At 40.4% G+C, this 21737-nt stretch overlaps 1 protein-coding gene and 1 long non-coding RNA gene across 3 annotated transcripts in view; one reads left to right on the top strand and one right to left on the bottom strand.

The window, feature by feature from the left end:
* Window positions 1–21737, top strand: part of LOC140465092 (uncharacterized) — a 959861-nt gene that overhangs the window by 368729 nt on the left and 569395 nt on the right. The window lies entirely within an intron of this gene.
* LOC140465090 (tyrosyl-DNA phosphodiesterase 2-like) overlaps window positions 1–21737 on the bottom strand; it is a 36929-nt gene that overhangs the window by 5959 nt on the left and 9233 nt on the right. For both annotated transcript variants that reach the window (XM_072560957.1, XM_072560958.1), the window contains exons 4-5: window positions 18104–18195; window positions 1236–1354 (exon numbers count right to left, since the gene is read on the bottom strand). In XM_072560957.1, the coding sequence (XP_072417058.1) occupies window positions 1236–1354; window positions 18104–18195 (211 nt within the window). The remainder of the gene's footprint in view (window positions 1–1235; window positions 1355–18103; window positions 18196–21737) is intronic.

Raw genomic sequence — 21737 nt, 5'->3', positions numbered from 1 at the left:
GAAAATGCCATTAATAGAGGATACAAATTGTGTTCATAGATTCAGTCCATGAACAGATATAACAGACATGGGAATGACCCAATTGGCATCATCCTAATCTGGATTTGTGACCAATGATAGCCTTTCTTATAAACATCATGCTGTACCAATTCCCATTGACTGATTTAATTTCCCACAGATATACCGCAGGAACTGCTTTCGCTGCCATTCAGTTTTAAACTCAAATCAGACATTCCCAAAGGATTTTAGGGTTTTTGTGAAGATCTGTATCTCGGGTTGTAGATGGCAATGGTGAACTGTAAATAACTAGAATTTTTTTTAAAATTGCCTCAGTTCTTCAAAAAGAAATCGCATACGCTCCCAGCACCAAAGATAAATACACGTCACAACATGGAAGGTGTTAAAGAGGCAGGTGAGCTCAGAGTCAAGAACTGCAGAGCCACAAAGGACAGTAAATAGATGTAAATCAAAGCCAGAAGCAAATGCTTTCTGGAAAGCTGCAAAAAGAATGACTTCAATTTTACTATAACTAAACTGAAAGATGGGATAGAATTGTAAAGAACAGAAACTGCACCGTCTCTGTTAAACAGCTTCTCATCTCCAATCTTACCCAATACACCTACAACTTACCCAATACTATTGAATATTTTTATCTACCACCTTTTCAGGCAATGCATTCTAAGCATGTGTCAGCAGATTGGAGCCTTTCTCCTTGATAGATTTCAGCTGGCTGACAGCAGTATGCATACAAAATCTCACCCTTCATCATATTGGTTGAACTCACCAAAAGGTAGCACATAACTGGAAAAGAGAGAGGATCAAGAAAAGATTCCTGTGGTATAACAGACATTACTGTACAGGTAGGAAAGTGATTAGAGGCTCTCAAGTTAATGAGATTGCTTTCTATTTCAATTCTAGCTCAATTAAAACATGTTTGCTGATATAAAACTTCTTATTCTTCTTACTCTAATTTTGCTCAAAACACATCCTTTTACAAAGGCAGAGCAACACACACTATGTTTACCTACCAATAAGCTTGATCTTTAGAACTTTTACAACAGCAGAACTTAAATAGATGCTTAAAAAGGTTTGCACTTTAAAAAGGTTGTGCCACCTGCCACCACCCCCCACCCTCCTCCGCCCCCAAGAAACAAGTTTACAAAGCAATTTCTTCACATAAGTTGTTTACCAATTGTTAAATTCCTCTTTAGATGAGGAATTTTGCATCTTCCTACCTGAACAGCAAGAAGGTTTCTCTTCATGGAGGTAGTTGGGAAAGGTGTTATTTCTTGTTTCAATAACTTTACGCGAGATTTTCTCAGCATAATGGCTGTGAAGTAGTCACCTTCATCTCCTAAACACAAAAAAGTTAATTCCTAAAGTTCTTTATTAAATAAAACTTTTCCTTCCTCTTTCCCATTTAGTGAAAAGTTAATTTTATTCAAGAAATCTTCTTAAGTTTGAAGTTTACAGTGACATACTTATATTGCAAAGTTAACAGTAAATATCCCAGTTTTACAGCAGTGTGAAACAAAAGTTGACAATAAACCACACAAAGATATTAATGAGGTGAAGTAGATTGTAAGGAGTGACTGAAAAGACAGCAAGAGGCAGACCAACACAACATTTTAGGGAGGCAATTCTTTAGCTTGAGACCTAGATAGCTGAAGGCATGACCAAGAATGAGACAATGGAAGCAGGACACAAACAAGACTTCAGACTTGTTTTGTTCTTAGAAACAAAAATACTAGAAACATTAATCAGGTTAGGAAGCACCCATGGAGAGAGAAACAGATAAAGTTTCATGTTGATGAACTATGATCAGAACTCATGGTAGAGTAGGAAAACATCAGGTAGAACCTAAAAAAGGTCACCTGCCTGAAACAAGAATTTGTTTCTCGCTCCACAGATACTACACGTCCTGATGAACATTTCCAATTATTTTTTATTTATTTGTTCATGGGCTGTGGGGCATTGCTGGCTGGGCCAGCGCTCCTTGCCCATCCCATGCCCTAAAGGGGGTCGTGTTGAGTTGCCTTCTTGAACTACTGCAGTGTATGAGATAAAGGGACATCCAAGTGCTATAAGAAAGGGACCTCCAGGACGTTGACTGACAGTGAAGGGACAAGGATAGGATTTCAAGTCAGGGTGTCTTTTAAAGGATATTGCAAGTAGTGACATTCCTATGAACATTCCTTCTAGATGGTAGAGATCACAGGTTTTGGAAGGTGCTATCAAAGGAGGTTTAAATGATTTGCTGTCATGAATGTAGATCTTGCAGATAGTACAGACTGTTACTTGTGTGCTGCTAATTGAAGGAGGAGTTAATGTTTTAGCTGGTGAATGAGGTGCCAATCAAATTAACTGCTTTGACCTGGATGGTATTGAATTTTTGAAATTATGCTGTCCTTATACTCCACAACCACTTGATGAATGAGCAGCGCTCAGAAAGCGAGCGCTTCCAAATAAACGTGTTGGACTATAACCTGGTGTTGTGTGATTTTTAACTTTATCCACCCCAGTCCAACATTGACCCCTCCAAATCTTGAACTTAGGAGTGTGGTTGGAGCCTACACCATTCAGCCACTTGGAGATCATTCCATCACATTTCCAACATGTGCTCTATAGATGGACAGATTTTCGGAGTCAGGAAGTGAGTAACTTACCACAGTATTCTCTATCTCAAGCCCAATCCTGTTGCCACAGTATTTTTGTGGCTAGTTCAGTTCAGCATCTGATCAATAACAACCACTGGACGTATACAGTTTGGGGGGAATTCAGTAGTGGTGTCGCTAAGGGAAGACTGTTAGATTTTCTCTTGTTCACACCGTGGTTGCCTGGCACTTGTGTGCTGCAAAGGAGACTTGCGCTTTTCAGTTCAAGCCTGAATGTTGTCCAGGTGTGGCTATACACAGGCACAAATTGCTTCAGTATCTGAGTCACCATCAACAGTGTTGAATGTTTGCAAACATCAGTGAATATCCCCATATCTCTGACCAAAAGACAGGAAGAAGGTCATTGATAAAGCAGCTGAAGATGTTTGGGCCCAGGATACGAAGAGATATTAGGACACCAAGGAGCTTTTGGCTTTGAGATGACTGACTTCCAACAATAATCTTCCTTTGTATTAGGTATGACTTCAAACAGTGGACAGTTCCTCTCCCCCAATTCCCACTGGATGCAGTTTTGCTCAGGCTTCTTGAGACCACACTTGGTCAAATGCTACCTTGATGTCAAAGACAGTCACTCACCTTCACTCTTGAATTCAGTTGTTTGACCAAATTTAGATCAAGACTGTGAAGGCCTCAGGCATTGAGTAGGTCTGGTAGAACCCAACTGAGCAGGTTATTGCTGTCTTACTGCTGCTTAATAGCCATTTATGTTGTTACGTTATCACTTTAGATTTCCAGCATCTGCACTTTTATTGTTGCCACTCTGCTCTAGTCCAGAATGAATCTCAATGGATGGTTCTGGAGAACCACATACTTTACCAAGCACACTTTTATGCAATAAAAAGCTACTTAGAATATTCAAATCACATTTCTCAGTACCAAATTCAGAGGTCTGAACAAATATCAAAAAGCCAGGTTGAAGATCAAATAAACTTCATTACCACATTTGGCCCTAGTCACTCGTAGATTATATTTAATGTGATTGACAAATAACAACATAATTTTGTTAATAATTTCTTAATTATCAGTTTTTCCAATGAACCTCAGCATTTGCACCACTCGATATTGTTGGATCAACATGTGAACTAATGGCACTCAAATTCAAATGGAAGTATGCAAATCAGAAGCCGAGTAGGCCATTCGGCCCCTCAAGCCTCCTCCATCTTCCTTCCCACCTATCCACCAACCTATCACAATTACATGCATTCACATATCACCTTTCAACTAATATCCCCCCCCCCCCCCCCCCCCAGCCCCACACCCACCCCCTATTTATTTCTCTTCTCTCTACCCCCTCTCTCCACATTCCTGATGAAGGGCTTATGCCCGAAATATCAACTCTCCTGTTCCGCAGCTGGTGCCTGACCTGCTGTGCTTTTCTAGTTCCACCCTTTTCGACTCTGGCCCTCCTGTAGTTCTCACTTTCTCCTGAATGCTCTACATTCATGCCTACTCTTGATAAGGTTTCACCCTGTTACTTATCAAGAATCTAACTATCTCTGCCTTAAAAATGTTCAAAAACTCTGTTTCCAATACTTTTTATAAAGAGTTCCAAAACCTTTCAACAGGAGATTAAAAAATTCTCATCTCTCTCTTAAATAGGTGACCCCCTTTTTTTTTGTAAACATATTTATTAGCAAGAAAATTTTTTTTACTTTACAAAATTATTGAAAATATAACAAGTAACAAATATTAGTCTATATAAAGAAAAATACAAATTACAATATAACTACTAACTTCTGACGTATCCAATAATACAAATCAAACCCTAACACTGCAAAACAACAATAAATAAGAAAGATGGATAAAACAAAACAAAAAGGACACACAAAAACACAAAACAGCTATGCTCGGCGCAAAGCTCCCAAACAAAAAAAACAGGAGCGTTGTGTATATATACACACACATATTAGGGCCCAGGGCTCAGCAAACCTAACCATACTGGTTTAAAAAAAACACCCTGGAGGTTAAGATAGCTGACAAAAAAAGGGCTGCCATGACTTATAAAAAAAAAAGGTCTATTGTGGGGTGCACCATGTTTGTAAAAAAAAAACAAGGGAATGTGCTCCGTAATTAATTTCCACCATCCCAGCAAGTCTGGTAGACTCTCAGACACCCAATTCATCAGAATATTCTTCAGTGCACAGTAAGTAAGAATATTAAATAGTTTCTTCCCATGCCCATCTAAGGATAATAAATTCGGTAGACCTAGGAGGAGAGATATCTGGCCGACTTTAACTTCAGTCCTCAATACCCTCCCTATCTCTCCCGCCACAGCGCTCCAATAAACATGGAGCCTGTGGCATGTCCAGAAGCAATGGGTAAAAGTACCTTCACTTATTTTACATTTGGGGCACATTGAAGATGCCCCTTTTTTAAAACTTCGCCAGATGGTCCAGCGCCAGATAAACCCTGTGCAGAACTTTTAACGTGTAGCTATTGTCCTATTACAGATTGAGGTCTTTCACACGTTCTCTCATATGTCCTCCCATGTTTCAGAAGACATCTGCATTCCTAACGAGTTCTTTCTTTGCTGTTTGTGTAGTGATCTGCTGTAGCTCAGTCACCAAAGACTGTGCAAAATGTGCTGCCTTGGCGGCTTTCAACTGTGTCTCAAGTAGTCGCTGCTGCTCCCCCTTCTGTCGTTTCCATGTAGCCAAATAAGAAATAGCTAATCTCTGAGCAAAGGCCTTAGCGGACTCCCATAGCAGAGACGGGCTAGTAGCCATGCCTGAGTTGATAGTCAAGAACTCCTGAAAGTAGACATTTAAAATGCCATATTCCTCATGTATCAGGGGCTTAAGTATCATAGACCACTCTTGTTCATCTTTCACCTGCTCTAATAATGTGAACAGAAGACTTTTCTGGATAAGTACCACCACTCCCCTACTTTTAGTAGTAAAGGATGAAAAGAATACCCAGTCATAACCCCCTCTGTTGTAGCGATGGGTTGGACCTGGGCACAGAACTCCTCATGGATCTCCTCAATAGTAGCCCCAACCCTCGAGGTAAGTCTCGCCATCGCCATCACCAATTCCTGTGAATCTGTCAGGTTCCCCGGGAGTTCGGGAGAGGCTGCTGCTGCTGCGGCCTCTGGTGTGCCCGGTTCTGCAGGGGAGTGTCCTCCCTGCTGCTGTTTGCTCACTCCTTTTCCTTTTGGCATCCTTCCCATTCCCAAATATTAATAAATATGTGTTCTGTAAGGTTTAAATTAATAGTTCCTCCACATAAGTTGGCCAGGGATGGCAAAATAAAAAAAAAACACCAGTATGCCTTGGCTGGTAGGCAGAGCCATCCACGACGGTTCTACAGAACCACCAGTATCTTGCCACGTCCTTGTTTTTAAAAGGGGGCCTCTAGTGGAAGAATCTAAACAAGAGAAAACACCCTCTCTATATCCATCCTGTCAAGACACCTCAGTTCCTTAGACGTTTAAGTCAAATTGCCTCTTATGCTTCTAAATGCCAGAGGATACAAGATTAGGTTGTCCACCTCTCCCCAAGGCAAATTGTCCATTCCAACAGTTAGTTGGATGAATCGCTTAAAATGCATTTTTCATCCCTTCCTGCACAAGATCACTATTATACATAATACTACAAATGTAGTCTCACTAGTGCCCTGTGTAAGTGAACCATAACCTCTGTACTTTTATGATCAATTTCTCTTGCAATAAGAAAAGCTAGTGCACTATTATTTAAGTATTTGCTTTGCCTGCTTACTAATCGGTCACAATAATTAACTAAGACACACAGATTCCTGTCTACCTTATAACTTCACAATTCACCATTTCGTAATAGACTGTTTTTTCATTCTCCCTGCCAACAGTTAATACATATTACAGTACTAACATGTAATGTTCTACACCTTTGACACAACAAAACAATAGGATGCTAAAGCTTGGTATCAGCAAATGCAGCACCACTACAGACTACTGCAGTTAAGTTATAACGTCACACTACTCTCATGCTAATCAATACATAGATTGAGAAATCATACAGTAAACAAGACAATGATCATTTATCCTCTAATCATTCTGGGGAATATGAGTGCCAAGTGTATTTTGAAAGCTGAGGTGTTTCAAATGATTTTGTGTATCCTTATGGGCACAAATAACAGGACACAACTAGAGGCAATAAAGGCAGTTGCCACCTGAAAATTGATCAAATGATAATTTCAGAGCAGAGAAACAGCAAGTGGAAAAGTATAATTGCAGCAGTTATCAAGAATAGATTTGTAGATCATCATATGCTCCAAACACATTAGTTCAGCAAGCAATGGGAAAGTAAGGAATGTTGCTGTTAGCTCCTCAAGACATTTCTGTTAGAGTATGACTAATCAATAAGTCCGATGAGGAGAAGCGGGAACTCAGATAAAGTTGACAAGGTTGTTAAGCTACAAATGAATGTTTCACACTGAAACAAAAATTAAAATGGGTCATCACAGGAAAACAGGTACATGATTACTACACAAGTATTTGTTTCACTTCTTTCTAAACTAGGTCATGGGTTTTAACCAGGAAACACAGAATATGTTGAAATATTAACTAAATTTAATAAATTAAACAAAGTTATTAATTAGATTAAAAACTGCAAAAGCAACTAGCTGATAAAACATGAAAATCTAATTAACTAAAGGACATTAATGACAGCCACACCAGTGAGCAAAGATATGACCAATGGAGTATAATGTGGGGGAGTGTGAAATTGCCCAGTTTGACAGGATGAATAAAAGGCATATTATCTAAATGGCGAGACACTGTAGAGCTCTGTGTATACAGAAGGACTAGATGGCCTTGGACATGAATCACAAAAGGTTAGAATGCAGGTTGAGGAAGTGTTATCATTTATCACAAGGGGAATTGAATATAAAAGCAGAGAGGTCATGTTTCAGAAATGCAGGGCAGTGACATAGGACCATAATGGTATAGGAGCAGAAACAGGCCATTTGGCCTGTTGAGTCAGCGCCATCATTTGATCTTGACTAATATGTTTCTCAACCCCATTCTGCTGCTTTCACCCTGTAGATTATATCACCTGACTAATCAAGAACCTATCTTTGCTTTAAAGACACTCAATGACTTGGCTTCCACAGCCTTCTGTGACAATAAGTCCCTCAAATTCACCACCCTCTGAGTGATGACATTCTCTCTCATCTCCCTTCACTCTAAGGCCTTGTTCTCAGCTCTTAGATTCTCATACAAGTTGAAACATCCTCTCCACACTTTACCATATTCAGGTCTCTCAGTATGCTGTCATTTTCAATCAGATCCCCTTTAATCCACAAAAACTCCATCATTCACAGACCCAGAGTCCTCAACCTCTCCTCATATGACAAGCCCTTCATTCCTTGGATGATTATTGCAAATCTCTTCTGGATCCCCTTTAATGTCAGCATATCCTTCCTTAGATATGGGGCCCAAAACTGCTCACAATATTCTAAATGTGGTCTGATGAGAGCCTTACATAGTTTCAGCAGGATATCTCTACTCTTGTATTTTAGCCCTCTTGAAGTAACAGCTAGCATTGCATTTGCCTTCTTAACATGCATGTTCAGTTGCAGTTAGCTTTAGGAGAAACCTGAACTCGGACCCCCAAGTCCCTTCAATTTTCAAAAAGTTTTTCCCCATTTAGAAAATAGCCTGTGTTTCTATTCTTCCTACCAAAATACATAATCTCACATTCTCCAATATGGTATTCTGTCTGCCACTTTACCCACTCTCCTAGCCTGACCAAGTCCTCCTGCAGCCTCCTTGCTTCCTCAATACGACCTGTTCCTCCACCCACCTTTGTGTCACCTGTAAACTTAGCAACAGTGCCTTCAGGTCCTTTATACATTAATGATCTACATAAATGTGAATAGTTGTGGTCCCAACACCAACTCCAGCAGAACTCCATTAGTCACTGGCTGCCATACTGAAAATGATCCCTTTATGCCCACTCTCTGCCTTCTACCAGTCAGGCAATCCTCTATCCATGCCAGTATCTTGCCCCTAACACCATGGGCTCATATTATTTAGCAGCCTCCTGTGCTTCACCTTATCAATGGTCTTCTGGAAAGACAAATAGATCATGCCCATTGAATCTCCTTTTTCTAATTTGCTTGTTACCTCCTCAAAGAATTCGAACAGATTTGTCAGGCACGACCTCCGCCTGATAAAGCTATGCCAAATCAGCCCGATTTTACCATGCACTTCCAAGTACTCCACAGTTTGATCCATAAAAATGGTCTCTAAAATCTAACCAAGTACCAAGGTTAGGCTAGCTGGCCTATACCTTCCTGTATTTTGCCTCCTTCCCTTCTGAAATAGGGATGTTACATTAGCCATGTTTCCATCCTCCATGATCTTCCCAGACTCCAGTAATTCATGGAAACCACCAATGCCTCCACAAACTCTTTAGCTATCTCTTTGAGAATTCTGGGGTTAGCCCATCTAGTCTGGGTGATTATTCACCTTCAGACTTTTCAGCTTCCCCAGTACCTTATTCTTCATGATGGCCACTACACTCACTTCTGTCCCAGCTCTCAAAGTTTTGGTATGCTGGTGTCTTGCACCTTGAAGACTGATGCAAAGTACCTTTTCAATTCCTTCACCATTTCTTTGCTTCTCATTACTACTTTTCCAGCAGTCAATGTCCACTCTGGTCTCTCTCATATCTTTTATATATCTAAAAGACTCTTGCAAACTTCTTCATGTTACTAGCTAGCTAACCCTCATACGCCACCTTCTCCCCTGTTATTTTTTTTTAAGTTATCCTCTGCTGATTTTTAAAGGCATTCAAATCCTTTGGCTTCCCACTAATCTTCACTAATGCTTTTTCTTTTGCTTTTATGCTGTCGCTGAATTATTTTGTCAGCCATAGTTGTCTTATCCACCCCTGAATATGCTGCTTCTTCCTGGAGATTAATTTCTTCTGTACCCACAGAAACTCCTGCCATTGCCACTCCACCATCTGCCCTGCTAATCTCCCTTTCCAATCAACTCTGGCCATCTCCTCCCTCATGTCATTATAGTTACCTTTACTCAATTACAATACCGTTACTTCAGACTCCAGTTTCTCACTCTTAATCTGCAGGGTGAATTCTATCATATTATGGTCACTGTCCCCTAGGGGTTTCTTCATCTCAAACTCCCTAATCAAGCCTGTCTGATTACACATCACCAAATCTGGTGTTCCCTTGTGGGCTCTATCACAAGCTAATCCAAAAAAAACCCACCTCTGACATTCCTCAAATTCCTTTTCTCAGAATCTGTCACTAACCTGATTTTCCCAGTCCATCTGCATATTGAAGACCCCTATGGTTACTTTAATAATGCCTTTTTTGCATGTCTATCTCATTGGTTTTCTTCCCCACAACCTAGCTACTGCTAGGAAGCCTATACATAACTCCTATCAGAGGATTTTCCCCCCCTATGCGGTTCCTCAACTCTACCCACACCACTCTTTCAGCCTTGCACTAATCTCTTTAATCCTATTGACCCCGTATCAATTAGCCTGAACCTCAGGTAATAGCTTAGATTATTTCCTTTCTGGTTCTGTATTTTAATTTAGTCCCTAACTGCTCATATTTCCTCTCTCTACTTATATTGTTAGTACCTACATGGACCACAACAACTGGATCTTTCTCCTCCCACTTTGATCCAGTAACATAAAGGAACAGGGATATATTTTCCAGTTAGAATAGTGGGTTGCTTGGACGGTGGTGTACCCATGCATTTACTGCCCTTGTCCATGTAGATGCAAGTGGCTGTGAATTTTGATGGTCTGTCGAAGCAATCTTAAATTTCTGCATTGCGTCTTGTAGGTTGTAGACACTGCTGCTACTGAGCACTGATGGTGAAGGGAGTGAGTGTTTGTCGATGTTGTGCCAATCAGATAGTGCTGGATAATGTCAAGCTTCTCTAATGTTGTTGGAACTGCACTCATCCAGGCAAATGGAAGAATATTCCATCACACCATTGACTTGTGCCTTGCAGGTACAATTTGCGCTTTGAGTGTCACGTTGGGAGTTACTCACTGCAAGATATCTAGTCTCTGATCCAGCTGCTTTGTAGCCACAGTACTAGTATGGTTAGTCCAGTTTAGTTTCTGGTCAGTGGTACTAAAGGATGCTGATAGTGGGGAATTCAGTGATGGTAACACATTTAAATGTCATGAGGAGGGTGGATAGGTTCTCGCTTGGGGTAATCATCGCCTGACACTGGTGTTGCACTAATATCACTTGCCACTTACCCACATCTGGCTGCATTTGGGCATGGACTGCTTCAGTATCTGAGGAATGGCACTTAACATTGCTGACAACAGCACAAAAAGTCCTCACTTCTCACCTTAGGATGAAGGGAAAGTAATTGATTAAGTGACTGAAGATGCTGAGCTAAGGACACTACTCAAGAACTCGTGCAGAAATGCCATGAAGCCAAGATGACTGATCTCCAACACCACAATAGCCTTCCTTTGTGTCAAATATATAACTTCAACCCCTTGATTCCATCGGAGTCCAATTTTGCCAGAGATCCTGGATGCCACACTCCAAATGCAGCCTTTATCTAAATTGCAGTCACTTTCAACTCATCTAGAAAACTCAGTTCTTTTGTCCATATATGGACTAAGACTAGAATGAGAAAAAGAATCAAAATGAACTCAGCCAAACCCAAACTGAGTATCAGTGGGCATGTTACTGGTAAGTAACTATTGCTTCATAGCATTGTTGACGACACCTCCCATCACTTTACTCATGGAGTGGTAATTGGTTGAGATGGATTTGTCCTGCTTTTTGCATATAGGACATACCTGGGCACTTTCCACATTGTTGGTCAGATGCTAGTGTTATAGCTGTAAGGGAACAGTTTTTCTGTGAATGCAGCAAGTTCTAGAGCACAAGTCTTCTGCAAAGTTGTCAGGCCCAATAGCCTTTGCAATATCCAGTGCTCTCAATCCTTTCTTGACGTCACATGGAGCAAATCAAAGTAGCTGGAGACTAGCATTTCCTCATTACCCACTGAATTTGGATGCCAGCTTTTTGTGATTCATGGACGAGAGCTTCCAATTACCTCTGTTTTGTAGCTTTCTGCAGTCTTTCTTCATTCAAATATTATTCAGCCCCTCTCTTCTTCCTGCCAAACTGCAATAACCACACATCTCCTGACATTATCTGCCAAGTTTTTGCCTACTCGATTAACTGGTATGTATTCCTCTGTTGAACCTGTACGTCAACCCCACCACTTAACTCCAATCTCTCTTTATCGTCTGCAAACTTGGCATTCCTCATTCAAATTAATATGTATTTCAAATAACTGTGGTCCTAGCACACCACTAATTACAGGTTTTCAGCCTGAAAATGGCCCCCTTATCCCAAATTTCAATGAGTTAAAGAATCTTCTATCCATGATAATATGCTACCTCCAACATCCTGGGCTCTACGTGATACCTTATTCAATGTCTTGTGAATTTCCATTTTATTATATTCACTGCTTCCATTTTATCTATCCTGCTTGTTACCTCCTCAAAAGAATTCTATTTGTCAGGCATGATCTTCATAAAACCATGATTATGATGTGCCTTCTAAATACTCTATTATATCTTTTATAGTACTCTTAACATTTTGAATGCATTCTTGAACATCCTAATCTGTGTCTTTGTAACTCCTCAGGGTTAATGATGGTCAGTATAGTGTTTAAAGTTTTGTACTCTAGGGGCAGAATCCTACAAGAGGGGAGGCACATGAACCTTATAAGCAGATACTCTTCCAACCTTTTGGGTCAAGACAGAATCTTCAGACATAGCTGTAGCAGTTTAGGACTCAACACTTCAATTAGTTGTCAGCCTTGGCTCAGGGATAGAATTCTAGCCTGAGACAAAAGATCACGAGTTAAGTCACACTCCAGAATCTAGAGCACAATTTAACCTGGATTATGGTGCAGTACAGAGGGCAACTTTCTAATGCCAAATACTCAACCAAATTTCTTCTCAGTTGAGTAAACAGCACAGTAATATTTAGCACTAAGAAGTGTAAGCAGCTCTTGTCTCCATATCAACATTTCCCTTCAACCAATACCTGAAACAAATGATCGGATCATTTACTTCATTGTAGTCTGTCGGACCTTGCTGTGTTATTGCTTTTCTATGCTGGAATAGTGATTACACTTAAATTGTGACTTACAGATGATGTTCTATGTTTATTAAGGGTGGATGTCCTATAAATGCAAGGTTATTTTACTTAAACTTAGAGATCCAATTGGTGGAACACCGGTGATGATACTCTGGTCAATATCTTCTGGAAGACTAACAGCTCAGCCACATGTTCGATGATGCATTAAACTGAGCTGAGAAATGCAATAGACACAAGAAATCTTCTAGTGATTGGATAAAGTCAAAAAATTAATTTCTGCAAACTAGAGGCCTAAGAGACTAACTGGATAAATTTAGCATTTACAGGCAACCCTAGGTCTGTTTGGGATCACTGGTCCTACAGTTCAGAGTTAACTTCTTTCCTCTCATGAGTAATTGTTTGGACTCAAGATTATAGCACTGGGATGCAACAACATAATGGCAAGGCACAAAGAAGCCACAAAAATTAGTGATATTTATTATATCCAATGATTTAGATGAAGGAACAGAGTGTAATGTATTCAACATGCTGGAGATACAAAGCGGATAGGAAAAGGAACTGATGTTCTTTCTCACCCCAGTGAGAGGTCAAGCCACTGAACGTTGGTAAATATGGAGAATTTTAACCCATCACATGTGAAGCAATCATGCTCAGATGAATGTTGATCATGAACTTTTTTTTTACAAAGCTCATCTGCTTCCAAATAGTGTTATAAAAGCGAGCTTTGTTCATTATAAGAGTGTAAAAGTCTTTCAGAAGTTACTTCTGTAATGACGGACGTCAGTAAGGGGTTCGACAAGGTTCCCCACGGGAGACTGGTTAGCAAGGTTAGATCTCATGGAATACAAGGAGATCTAGCCATTGGATACAGAACTGCCTCAAAGGAAGATGACAGAGTGATGATGGAGGAGGGTTGGTTCTCAGACTGGAGGCTTGTGCCACAAGACTCGGTGTTGGGTCCATTACTTTGACATTTATAAGTGATTTGGAAGTGAGCATAAGAGGTATAGTAAGTAAGTTTGGAGATGACACCAAAAATTGGAGGTGTAGTGAACAGCGAGGAAGGGGACCTCAGATTACAACCGGATCTTGATCAGAAGGGCCAATGGGCTGAGGAGTGGCAAATGGAGTTTAAAAATGTGAGGTGCTGCAATTTGGGAAAGCAAATCTTAGCAGACTTATACACTTAATGGTAAGGTCCTGGGGAGTGTTGCCGAACAAAGAGATCTTGGAGTGCAGGTTTATAGCTCCTTGAAAGTGGAGTTGCAGGTAGATAGGTTAATGAAGGTGGCGTTTGGTATGCTTTCCTTTATTGGTCAGAGTATTGAGTACAGGAGTTGGGAGGTCATGTTGCAGCTGTACAGGACATTGGTTAGGCCACTGTTGGAATATTGTGTGCAATTCTGAAGGATGTTGTGAAACTTGAAAGGGTTTAGAAAAGATTTACAAGCGTTGGAGAATTTGAGCTATAGGGAGAGGTTGAATAGGCTGGGGCTGTTTTCCCTGGAGCGTCTGAGGCTAAGGGGTGACCTTATAGAGGTTTATAAAATCATGAGGAGATGGATAGGGTAAATAGACAAAGTCTTTTCCCTGGGGTGTGGGAGTCCAGACCTGGAGGGCATAGGTTTAGGGTGAGAAGGGAAGGATATAAAAGACGCCTAAGGGGCAACTGTTTGACGCAGAGGGTGGTGTATGTATGGAATGAGCTGCTAGGGGAAGTGGTAGAAGCTGGTACAATTACAACATTTAAAAGGCATCTGGATGGGTATACGAATAGGAAGGGTTTGGAGGGATATGGGCTAAAGTGGGCTAAATTAGGTTGGGATATCTTGTCGGCGTGGACAAATTGGACATCTTTATGACTTCACAGCTCTATGATAACTTAGAATTTAAAGATAAATTATAAGGATTACTCATTTCACTTCACATCATAATAGCAAGAAAATGCAGCAATATAATTGAAATTTCTTTAAAAAGGGACAACACCTTGTAATTTCTCAACTGTCTTGTTATTGAAGAACTGTATGACTAAATATCACTTCTTTCCCTTTCAAAGTATAACAACTGATTGGAAAGATACTCCACCTAGTGACAGATGTCACATTAAAGTTCTCCTTGCCATTTGCCAGTTGTTAAAATTATGAGGATTACAAGATGTTATGTTTTGGGACTCTTATTTTACCTTTAATCAGAGGGATCAAGGGACCGATTCCAAAATCTGGCCCACAGCAAGCTTTTGTTTCTTGGAGAGTAAAGGGCCAAAATTGTTCTACTGGAGAGATGTTATGCGCTGACACTTGGAAACAATGACAATGCACTATCCATGACTCCGTCTCAAAAGCGCCAGAAAAGTGGGGAGATGGCTGATTGTAAACAGGCGCTTTAATCTGTCTGATTACTTGAAAGATAAGAGAGTTAGACTTTTTCTCGCATTTCTGCTAATTCTGTTATTGCCTGTGGACTTCTGAGCATGGCAGCTACTTCCAGAACCTGAAGTCAATACTGCAAATGATGTGGACATACCAATCATCATGCATGAACCTTTGGAGCAGCTGCATAGCTATGCAGTTTAGACATCAATTGGTTTTGAAGTAGTTTATCAGCAATTTTACCTGGATACAAGATCCATATGATTCATATTGCCATTGTGATGGGCTTTGAGAATGGGAAAAGTGTAGAGGAATACATTTTAATAGTGGGTTACAGGTTTACCTAAAATATCACGAAATATCACAGACAGGTGAGTTAGTCCATCAAGGTGTCGGACAGAGAGAGCAAAAAAACCAGACAGAGCATCTAGAGGCCCAGAGTCTTTATGGTTCACCATGCAAGAGGAAACTCACATTCGGATTGAAAAGATCCAACTTATGAGGAGTTAATCAAAGCTGAAGAGTCCTGTGGCAATGACAGGATCTCTGGTAATGTTCTCACCATAAAAAGGCCATTTCTGGGATTAGTAAATACCAGGCTGGGAAAGAAAAGTCAGTCTTTGGGAGGCAAGAATTGTTTTGAATTGATTCTGGGATAACTGTATGTTTACTTAGAGGACAACAAAGTAAACCAATTTTCTCCCAATAGTACTAAACTTTTTTTTTAAAAAAGGGAAGATTGAGATTTTCTCAGGGGCTCCATTTTGATTTTCATGGGCATATTTTTCATCCTCACTAATTCATTTATTAGGTAATGTGGTCACGTTAATAATACCTTCTGTATTTGTGACAAACGAGAACAGAAATTGCTGGAGAAACAAGCATGAGAGAGAACCAGTCTATGACTGGAGAAGATCCTCACAAATTCTTTCTATTCTATTTATGGATGACCTTTTTCCACTGGTCTTTAGTGACTGAATTTTCCCAGATGTTTTGAGCTTTCAGAATTCACCCATTGCCCTGAATATTTTGTGTGTCGGTTCTAGAAGTAAGAAAAGTATTCTGTTCTGCAAAATAAAGGAAAAGCAATCTAATTTTTTGAAGAAGGTTCATAGCTTGCCTGGTGCAAACATGGTTAATTCTCAAATGTGCATCAGGAGAGTTGACTTAGTTGCTGCAAATTTGCACTTCATTTGTGGGACACTTATTAGATTAAACTATCTCAAAATTAAATTTGAGGCTGTTTCTACATCTCAACATGTTTACATCTAGTGGTCACTCTGGTCAGCTGACCATCCACAGGACTATGGAAATTTCATCCAACAAAAACATCTCCTGCTGCTGCCCAGGGCATTAAAAAATAATTCTCTTTCTAATCCAAACTAAAATTGGTAAATGAGAGTCCAATGAGTAAAACACATTTAACAAATATAAAATCTACAAGAATATTCATAGAACTGAAAACATGCCAATGAAACTGGCAAGTTGTTACTGAGGCAGAGTGATTTGTACTCTCAATGACATTTATCAAAATGCTTCATTTGCTGACACCAAGGAGCATGTGTGTTAACAGCAGTAACTCGAATACTTAGAAGTATCAATTAATGACATTAGTTGAATGAAACAGTATAGTGAGTCACAATAGTAAGTCAATTTTTGAAATTTATGTGCATGCTTACATGCACTCAGCAGTAATCAGTGATGGGTTAGTTACAAAAAACATTTATGTGATTTTAAAGCAGTATACTATTTTACAGTGATTATATAAATAAAGCGTAAAATAAAGTATAACTTATCTTTTAATGTTTATCTTAATTTAGCAATCATCTGTTATTGTGTATACAGGTCGTTCTGTTATAACATGCATTTCTTTAATGTGAATTCACTGTAACACAATTGATGAATTGGGAACGCAGTTTCTAAAGTGAGAAATTTTTAAAGCATGCATTGGCTGCAATGAGATTACAACACCAACATTTTTAAGCACCTTTTCTAAAGCGCAACTTTTCGATAATGCAGGGTTGCACAAGATCACAACCATCATATTATAGAAGAACTCCCTGTACACACTGTGCATTCATATCAGTGGCTGGTGTCATCAAACAAGCATTCTAAAACGTGAGAAATGAAAAGCAGAAATTAGCTGTACTTCAGTGCTTCCTGAAGACCTTTCATTCCCAAAAACAACAAATGCTAGAGATCATCGGTCAGACAGCATCAGAGAGACAGCAAGCTAATGTTTTGAGACTCAAAGTGTTAGCTTGCTCTCTCTCCATAGATGCTGTCTGACCCGATGTGATCTGTGGCATATGTTGTTTTCAGTACAGATTCCACCATCTCCAGTAATTTGTTCCGACAGACCTTTCATTCCCACCTGGTTAATGCATTTATCACTGAACAACAATTATTGTTTATATCATTGAATTGTTCCAATACGACAGAAGATTATTTGGCCCACTGTGTCAGCACCAACTTTCCAATTAATCATTTCACATAATGCCATTCTCTGCCTTCTCCCCAAAATCCTGCACATTGAAAGATTTGTCTGAAAAAGAACAAATGCTTCAACTGAACCAGCCTCCAACACATCCAATAGCAACCTTAACATAGTAAAACATCCCAAGGTGCTTAATAGGAGCATTATCATCAAGTTAAGATGATTAGAACAAATGACTTTGAGCTAGGTCAAAAAAATATAGGTTTTAAGGATGCAAAGAGATTGGAAGGAGGAATGTCAAAGCTTAAGGTTAAGTAGTTGAACCCATGACCACCAACTGTCCACTCATTTTGCAATTTTAAATTCCCCATTATAATAGCAATTATAGTTCAGAGTAAAATCTAAAGAAACCACTGATCAATTAAAAACTTCAAAAATTAAAACCACAATTCATTTCCTCCTCAGTCACAGAAATGATATTCAAATCTGCAAGATTTAGGTCATAGTTCATTCCATACCTGGAATAATTGTGTAGCTGACTGCTCGCTTCTTTAAGTAAAGGTAGTACGGTTCAATAACTTCCTGCAGAAACACTATATCAGGGCTATATCTTTAGAGAAAAGAGAGAGAGTCTGGTTAGGCGTTCTTCAAAATCTAATAACTGTTAGATATTTAAATATAAACTTATGAAAGTAGGAAGAGAACGAAGGTAGGGAGCACATGGGAAGCGAGTCAGAGAAATAAACCCACACTATTATTTGACCCAGCAGTAAAGTGCACAGCTAACTGCCTCTGCTGTTTGATTTCAAGTATCTTTAGACATCAGAGTTTGGGGACCCACTGTAGTGAGGAGAGAGATCTGTCTAAGACTGGTACAGGTGGGAAAAGGGGCAAGTCAAACAGTGAGGAACTAGGCAGACAGCAAGGTAGGACCGACAAATTAAACTGCATTTATTTCAATGCAAGAGGCCTAATAGGTAAGGCAGATGAACTGAGGACATGGTTGGGAACATGGGACTGGGATATCACAGCAAGTACAGAGACGTGGCTCAGGGATGGACAGAACAGGCAGTTAATGTTCCAGGGTATAGGTGCAATAGGAAGTATAGTAAGGGAGTCGGGAGAGATGGGGGAGTTGCATTTTTGATTAGGGATAACATTACGAATGTACTTAGGGAGGACATAACATAGCTTGGGCAAATAAGGTTAAGGATCTTATAAATACATGAAGGACAAAAGGGTAACTAGTAAGAGAATACAGCCCTAAAGATCTGCAATGCCTCCTACATGCAAAACTGAAGGAGACAGGGAAGATACTAAATGAGAATTCTGCATCAGTGTTTACTGTGAAGAATGATATGCAGGATATAGAACATGGGGAAATAAATAGCAACATCTTGAAAAATATCTATTATTACAGAGAAGGTGCTGGATGTCTTAAAAAGCATAAAAGGTGAATAAATCTCTGGGACCAGATCAGGTGTACCCTAGAATTCTATGGGAAGCTGGGGAAGTGATTGCTGGGCACCTTGCTGAGATATTTGTATCAATAGCCACAGGTGAGGTGCCAAAAAACTGGAAATTGGCTAATGCGGTGCCACTATGGAAAGGTGGTGGTAAGGAAAAGCCAGGAAACTACAGACCAATTAGCCTGAAATTGGTGGTGGGCAAGATGTTGGAGGGAATCCAGAGGGATGGGATTTACATGTATTTCTGGATTAGTGGTGCTGGAAAAGCACAGCAGTTCAGGCAGCATCCAAGGAACAGTAAAATTGATGTTTCGGGCAAAAGCCCTTCATCAGGAATACAGGTAGAGTGCCTAGAGGGTGGAGAGATAAATGAGAGGAGGGTGGGGTGGGGAGAAAGTAGTATAGAGTACAATAGGTGAGTGGAGGAGGGATGAAGGTGATAGGTCAGGAGGAGGTGGACTTGATAGGTGGAGTGGATAGGTGGAAAAGAAGATAGGCAGGTAGGACAAGTCATGGGGACAGTGTGAGCTGGAAGTTTGGAACTGGGGTGAGGTGGGGGAAGGGGAAATAAGGAAACTGTTGAAGTCCTCATCTTCCACCTCGGAACACTTCAACCCCAGGGCATCAATGTGGACTTCAACAGTTTCCTCATTTCCCCTTCCCCCACCTCACCCCAGTTCCAAACTTCCAGCTCATCACCGTCCCCATGACTTGTCCTACCTGCCTATCTTTTCCACCTATCCGCTCCGCCCTCCTCCCTGACCTATCACCTTTATCCCCTCCCCCACTCACCTATTGTACTCTATGCTACTTTCTCCCCACGCCCACTATCCTCTCACCTATCTCTCCACCCTTCAGGCACTCTACCTGTATTCCTGATGAAGGGCTTTTGCCCGAAACATCGATTTTACTGCTCCTCGGATGCTGCCTGAACTGCTGTGCTTTTCCAGCACCACTAATCCAGAATCTGGTTTCCAGCATCTGCAATAATTGGTTTTATATGTATTGGAAAGGCAAGATCTTATTAGGACAGTCAACACAGCGGTGTGTGGGAAATAGTGTCTCACAAACTTGAGTTTTCTGAAGTAGTAATAAAGATGATTGATGAGGGCAAAGCAGTGGACACAATCTATATGGACTTCAATAAGGCATTCGACAAGGTTCTTCATGGTAGACTGGTGAGCAAGGTTACATCACACAGATTAGAGGGCAAACTAGCTATTTGGAAACAGAACTGGTTCAAAAGGTAGCAGCTAGAGAGTGGTGTTGCAGGGCTGTTTTTCAGACTGGAGGCCTGTGACTAGTAGTGTGCCACAAAGATCAGTGCTATATCAACTGTTTTTTGTCATTTATATAAATGATTTGAATGTTAACACAGGAGGTATGGTTTGCAAGTTTGCAGATGATACCAAAATTGGAGGTGTAGTGGACAGCTAAGAACGTGACCTCTAAGTACAGTGGTATCTTGATCAGATAGGCCAATGGGCAGAGGAGTGGTAGATGGAATTTAATTTAGATAAATGGGACATGCTGCATTTTGGAAGGGCAAATCAGGGCAAGACTTATACACTTAATGGCAAGGTCTTAGGGAGTGTTGCTGAACAAATAGACCTTGATGTACAAGCTCAGAGTTCCTTGAAAGTGGAGCCGCAGGTAGATAGGATAGTGAAGGCGGCATTTAGTATGCTTTCGTTTATTGGTCAGAGCACTGAGTATAGGAGTTCGGAGATGATGCTGTGGCTGTACAGGACATTGGTTAGGTCAGTTTTGGAATACTCTGTGCAATTCTGGTCTCCCTCCTATAGAATGGATATTGTGAAACTTTAACAGGCTCAGAAAAGATTTACAAGGATATTGCCAGGATTGGAGAGTTGAAGCTATGGGGAAGGCTGAATAGGCTGGGGCTGTTTTCCCTGGAGTGTTGAAAGCAGAGGTGTGACCTTATAAAGGTTGGTAAAAATTATGAGGGGTATGGATAGGGTAAATAGCCAAGGTCTTTTCCCTGGGTTGGGAAGAGTCCAGAACTAGAGGACATAGGTTTAAGGGGAGAGGAAAAGATTTAAAAGGGACCTAAGGGACAACATTTTCACACGGGGGGGGGGGGGGGGGGGGGGGGGGAGTGTCTGGAATGAACTGCCAGAGGAAGCGGTGGAAGCTGGTACAGTTATAATATTTAAAAGGCATCTGGATGGGTATGTGAATAGGAACAGTTTAGAGGGCAACGAGCCAAATGCTGGTAAATAGGACTGGATTTATTTAGGATATATGGTCAGCATATAATGGTCGAACTGATCAACATGATGATCAGATGATTAAATAGGGTGGAGAGTGAGAGCCTTTTTTCTCAGATGGTGATGGTTAACATGAAGGGACATAATTTAAAATTAGATAGATGATAGATATCTACAGATGTCAGAGGTAGGTTCTTTACTCAGAGTAGAAAGGGCTTGGAATGCCCTGGCCTGCAATAGTAGTAGACTCACCAACTTTAAGGGCATTTAAATGGTCATTGGATAAACATATAGATGACAATGGAATAGTGCAGGTGAGATGGGCTTCAGATTGGTTTCACAGGTCAGCGTGACATTGAGGGCCAAAGGGACTGTACTGCATTGTAACGTTCTATGAATTGAGAATTTTTTAAAAAATGAAACCACTATATATATGCAGTGATAAAGTAGCA

Source organism: Chiloscyllium punctatum, chromosome 41, assembly GCF_047496795.1.
Source record: "Chiloscyllium punctatum isolate Juve2018m chromosome 41, sChiPun1.3, whole genome shotgun sequence".
NCBI lineage: Eukaryota > Metazoa > Chordata > Chondrichthyes > Orectolobiformes > Hemiscylliidae > Chiloscyllium > Chiloscyllium punctatum.
The sequence above is the reverse complement of the archived record's forward strand: the minus strand, read 5'-3'. Positions and strand labels throughout refer to the sequence as shown.